Source organism: Martes martes (assembly GCF_963455335.1).
Source record: "Martes martes genome assembly, chromosome: 1".
NCBI lineage: Eukaryota > Metazoa > Chordata > Mammalia > Carnivora > Mustelidae > Martes > Martes martes.
This window is the reverse complement of record NC_137888.1, coordinates 191,164,688-191,170,687: the sequence shown is the minus strand read 5'-3', so window position 1 is coordinate 191,170,687 and position 6,000 is coordinate 191,164,688. Positions and strand designations below refer to the sequence as shown.

The window sequence follows — 6,000 nt, the reverse complement described above, 5'->3', positions numbered from 1 at the left end:
CTGCAAATGAACATCTCCTTCGGATGGGTCTGTTCTCTTCGTTCATTGGTATTTTCAGTGAGAAGTATAGTAAATAAAATTTAGTAAAAGTTGGTGTCTTCTTACCAAGATGGTAACGTAGGCAGTTGGCACATTTTGTTTGGAAAACCTTCAACAGGTCAAATTTTCTCTTGCCCTTAACCAAAATGGTCGTAAAGGTTGTCCCATGGTTTGAAGCTTCCAGCCCTTAACTAACATGGCGCCTGGAGCGCGTTAAAGATTAGCTTGCCCTCTTTTGTGCCCTTGACCATCATGGCCTCCACGGCGTCGAACACGTGACGACCCCGGACTACGGCGCGGGAGAGGGGGTAGGAGGGCCCTTGAAGGGTGCGCGTTCCCGTGGCGGTGCACCGGGTAGGTTTCAGTCAGAGTCACTATGGCGGCCGGCGCTGGCAAGGTAAGCTGAGGCGGCGGCAGCGACGAGGGAGGCTGGACCCGTTGTGGCGTCCGGGATCTAAATCCCCGCAGCTCGTCTGCGGAGAGGTCGGCCGAGGTCGTGGCCAGTCGCGGGGACTGGCGGGGGGCGGGTTGAAGGGGGTGCGGGCTGAGGCGGGCGGGCACCGGCGCCTGACGGCCGTTTGTTTTGATGTTTTCCCCACCAGGTCGGAAAGTTTCCTGCCTTGTCGGGCACAGCCTGAGCGTGTCCCACCAGCCGCGAGTGGTGGAGGCTGCGGCGGACCCAGCCCGGGGCCTCCAGGCCTCTCCCCTAATCTCCGGGCCAGCCTCCCTCCCCCACCTCCTCGTCCGCTGGGAGCTGTGGCTGTCGTCCCTGAGATGCGACCCTCGCGGGGGCGACCCTGAAAGAAGGCGGCCGGTGTGCTGAGCAGCAGCCAGGAGCTCAGGCGTTCAGGGACCAACTTCCTGCGGGCCGAGACCCCTGAGCCTCCGCGGGGTTGCGCCTCGCTCTGTCCGCACCGGCCTGCCGAGCCGGATCTCCGCCCTGGGCGCGGGGACGCCCGCCAGGTGCCCGGGAGTCCCGCCTCGGCCGCTGCCCGCGCCTCTGCCTGTCCCCCTGCTCCTCGCGCCAGGGACCCCAGCCACCGCCGTCTCGGCTCGTGCCAGGGACCCCGTGCCACCTCCCGGGCGGCCTCCGCGCAGCAAGAGCAATGCAGACTGTCCCGCTGGCGGTCTAGACCCCCACGACTCTGCCCTTCCACTCCCGAGGCCCTCGAAGACGGGCGGTGGGTGCCCAGAGGCGCTCGGCGACACCTTCCTTCGGCCCGAAAGGACCTTCCTGGCCGCACCGAACCGACCCTTCCTTCATGCTGCAGTGCTGCAACATTTCCGCCACCGAGGGGGGAAAGCGGCCGCGATCCCAAACAAAACACAAGAATTGGTGTGTGACTCATCTGCTTGGATACCTCCAGCCCCCAAACTGTCTTCCAGGAGTTTTCTTAGCCGAAGCTATCCGATGTTTGAGGCTTTTCTTCCCAGGGAAGAAGATGGACTGAAAGCTTCCAGTTGGGGACTTTTTGCGATCAGGGCGCTGCTGGGTTTTAAAGGAGGTGATGGGGCTTGCGCTGGCTTGTCTTCCCACTCAAGTGAAGAGTTGTTGATGTTCACTGGTTATGCTTGGACAATGCGCAGTTTGTTTTAATTTAAAATTTTGGGGGGGATAGGGGCATAGGCTTGTGAAGGGCAGTCCGGATCCGGTGGAACTCCTCTTTGTCCCTTGGTAGGAGAGACACCCCCAGTCTGTCCTCGATGCCGTCAGCCTTGGCCATCTTCACTTGCCGCCCGAACTCGCACCCATTTCAGGAGCGCCATGTCTACCTGGACGAACCCATTAAAATCGGCCGCTCCGTGGCCCGCTGTCGACCAGCGCAGAATAATGCTACCTTTGATTGCAAAGTGCTGTCAAGGAATCATGCTCTCGTCTGGTTTGATCACAAGACGGGCAAGGTAATGTCACCACATTATCTAACAATCTTTACTTCTCATTTCCCTTTGCCCTTTTTGCATAATGTATGCAGGATCCCAGCGTTTGCACCCAGAGGAGACTTTGAGCAAGGCCATGGAACCAACTTTTTGGGTATTTGGTTCTACTGGAAGTTTAGTTGAGGTGGTTGAATGCAAAACAGAGAAGGTATTGTAATTAAATGCCTCGGGAGGGCGATGGCATCTTGATAATGTGGTCATTCCCAGTGAAATCCCAAACTCTAATTCATTTCAGAAAACTAGATAGTGAAACTTGGCTTTTTGCTTCTAGTCTTTTTTAGAAAGGTGAATTTGCCGTTCAGTGTTTGAATAAGCAAGCGGCAGTTCCCAAAGCAATGCAGGGAAATCTGTGGCCAGTATTACACTGGGGCTCAGGTGTCTCAGTGGTGAAATGGAGTTAACACAGCTTTTAGCTGGGTTCAGATCATGGTCTTTCTAGTAAGGACAGTTGTTTGTGTAAATTTACGTTTTTGAAATATTTGATAAGGAGTAATTTGCAATTTTCAAAGCCAGTTTCATTAATCATGAACAACTGTAGCTTAACATTTTCAGAGTTTTGCCTGCAAGTTGGGTGAACATATATGTATTGCTTTTGAAAATCATTTTTGATGTTCCTTGCAAGAACTTACTAAAAATACTTAATGCATACTTGTAGAGGTGATATTTAAAAATCAGTGTTATGAAATTAATTTACTTTCTGAAATTATATCCAGTTCTATCAATATTGCATTATCTAGATGTGATAGGATGAATTTAATGCTCTTTAAGTGTGATCCTTTTTGCATTTTTATGTTGGCACCCTAATTTACTATACTTGTGGGTGCTTATATTTTAAGAATGCAAGAAAAAGTTAAATAAGACCCTTTCAATTTTTAATACTTAATGTGTGTGGAGAACATACAGAAGAATTCATTTTTGTGCTTTTGAGATACTGAATCGGTTCCGACTTATATTAAGTTATGTAAGACTAATAGGAATACCTTGGGCTTCACCTCCTGACTTTTTGCTTTCTCTTCCCGAGTTAAATGATGAAGTCTTTTTTAAAAGAAGAATTTAAGTTTCCAATAGTAGTATTTTGAAATTGAAGAAACTTGAGTTTCAAAAAAAAGAAAGCAATACTCTGTTGCTACAGAATTAAGGAATTATTATATAAATCATTTTTCAAAGAAAGGAGGAAAAGATTGTGCTTGCATAATACCTATGCCCTACTCTGTGTGTAGGATGTGAACTGAAAAAGATGTTAATTTTTCTGTATAACAACAGATGTTCATTTACCTATGGAACAGACCTTTTTTCTTTCTCTCTAGAAACTAAAGTTTGGGTGTCTGAAAGACTTCATAGATTACCCGTAATCATTTAAAGTGAATATTCATGGAACTCATCTTTCCAGCTATCAAATTCAAACATCAGTTAGCTGCCAGTGCCTTAATTCAACCAGCTTTGACCTTTTTGTCTAAGCTAAGGTCCAACTTAATCAAGTAACAGGTTTGCTTAAAGTACGTAATCTGCAAATGCACCTGCTTTACTTTGGTACGCTACTCAAAGGAGACTCAGATTTTTTTTCTTTTACTTATTTAAAAAATGGTGATTACATGAGCAGTGCTTTTCATGGCTATACTAAAATCCCTACAGTAGATTATTTTGAGATGGCTAAGACTAGGTCCATAGTGAGTATTGTGTAAATTGAGCTGACATGTTAAAATTGAGTGGAATTTGTGATTAGAAAAACTTATCTTTAAAAGATACACAGCTTATTTCCACCATTTTCACTTTTTTCCTGCTTTAGCTAAAAACAGGATATGAGGCCATTACTTTAGGTATAGATGTAATTATTGATTACTGCATAACCTAATCTAGTTAAAACAAATAACCTGTCAGATTTTGCCATGTGATCAAATTATTTTAGGAATAAAATTGTTTAAAATTTAGGTTTGAACAGACAGGGTTTTATTGAGCACTTATTATGTGCCAGATACCCTGAGGTACACAATTCCAAAGAAAACCCACAGTTTGACCAAGTATCACTTACTGTTTTCTATGTATGAAATTTCCAGTTTGAGGATTTCTTTTATAATTGTCTCATAACAAATAAGTCACTGGGCCTAATATATATTCCCAGCAAATTCCTTTATACAATACCATAATCCCCTCCTTCTATAAGCATCACCTCAGGCAGGTTTTTATTTTTCAAACATCTCATCTCTAAGCCTTAGTTTTCTCTTCTGGGGATAATAGTGGTACCTACTATTGTTTTGAGGATTGATATAATCATGTAAATTACTTAGCACCCTGTTGTGGCCCTTATTAAGGGCCTAGTCCTTAGTGAGGAGGGTGTTTGAGGTGGGGGGAAGAGCAAACCATCTAGGGAGCTCTTTGCAATTTCTGTATGCTGTGGAGTCCTAGGAAGGTAATGAGAATTGTTTTTTCTTTCATGTGATGGCATATGTAGAAGTAATCTTTTAAATTGAACATACGAAGTTGAGAACTTTGTTCAAATTGGCACTTTCCCTGGAAGGTGGAGAATTGGAGTGATATATACCCTTTGGTTGACTTTTACCTTGTGATTTTTTTCATTCTGCACTGGCCATTATAGGTGACCCATTAAAAGCTGGAAGAGGTAATAAACACTTGAAACTTTCTGATTATCCAAGTTCATTGTAGAAAATCTGCAAAACATAGGCACATGGAGTCTAGGTGACACTTTTTAATGCTAAGTTTGTGGAATGCCTTATGGGTACTGAAAACCTGCAGGTTGGAGGGTGACAGGTTTGCCATAAAGTGGAATTTAATAAACTTTCCCAAATCATCTACTCAGGAGTGTAGCACTCTGTTATTGCCCTGCTTGGGTGCTGAACCTATGTATCATCCTTCACTTCTCCTGGAGGTCAAGCTCTTCACATTAGATGGCATATAATAGAATGGTTATTAATCCTTCTTTTGACCAAGTTACCACTGAACAAGCAAATCTACCCATATGGTGGTTACATAGAAAGGGTAGTGAGTGGACTGCCTCCTTCTGATTTGGATGGTCCCACTTGATTTGAGTCTCTGTGGACAGGTGATAGTCTAATGGTTGATACAGTAGTCTATTTGCACTCTTACTGTAGTTTACTTAGTAATAGGTGATAGTAGTATTCTACTTCCAGTTTCACTTTTCTTACTTAAATTCAATGCATATTTTTGAGCACCTGTTCTATCATGATCTGTTTTAGTGGAGGGCACAGTGGTGAGAGGGAAGAAAACAAGAACTGGTTAGAAATTGTTATTCTTTCTAGAAGCTTATATTTTGGATACAGAATGTGACTATACACTTTAGTAACAGTTGATTGAGAACGGTGCCTGGGTGGCTCAGTCTGTTAAGTGTCTGCCTTCTGTGATCCCAGGGTCCTGAGGTTAGAGCCCTGTGGCGGGCTCCCTGCTCAGTGGGGAGTCTGCTTCTCTCTCTCCACCTGCCTCTCCCCCATGCTCTCTCTCACTCTCTAATTTATATATATATATATAAAACAACAATTGATTGAGATAAGATAATATTAAGTAAGTTTAAATGGCAAGGGTGATGGTGTTTGAATTAGACTTTACAATAGGGGTGGATAGGTACATCTTAAGAAAAGCTGTCTTTTTTGCGTGGTTTTTGTGTGTTTTGAGCGGACAAAAGTAGAATAAAACAGACAAAAGCAGGTAATTTTGAATGAGTTTGACATCTTCCAGTCACTGATGAAATTGATTTTGTTGGATTGGAGAAGTTTTTTGGAGAGTAGCTATGTGTGAACATCCATTCTGTGTGAGATTTTTATGTTTGTTTCTCTTTTATAAGTAGTTGTCAGACCATGAAAGAGAGGGTGTCTGCCTTATTTGTCTGTTTCTGAGTAGCTAAAGCTGAGGAGATAGTTGTGGAGTGCCTTGATTAACAAACTAAGGGCATCGACCCATGTACTGTGGCCAGGGAAAGTTCTCTGCAGGGCACTGACATAACAGAACCACCAATTAAAAGTGATATGACAACAATATGTAGGGAGGCCTGGA

General features: G+C 44.3%; 1 protein-coding gene across 13 annotated transcripts in view; it reads left to right on the top strand.

Annotated features, from left to right (window-relative positions):
• Window positions 1-368: 368 nt before the first annotated feature.
• Window positions 369-6,000, top strand: part of SLMAP (sarcolemma associated protein) — a 146,605-nt gene continuing 140,973 nt past the window's right edge. For all 13 annotated transcript variants that reach the window (XM_080819393.1, XM_080819400.1, XM_080819391.1 and 10 more), the window contains exons 1-2: window positions 369-436; window positions 642-1,941. In XM_080819393.1, coding sequence (XP_080675519.1) covers window positions 1,744-1,941 — 198 coding nt within the window. In that variant the 5' untranslated portion in view covers window positions 369-436; window positions 642-1,743. The remainder of the gene's footprint in view (window positions 437-641; window positions 1,942-6,000) is intronic.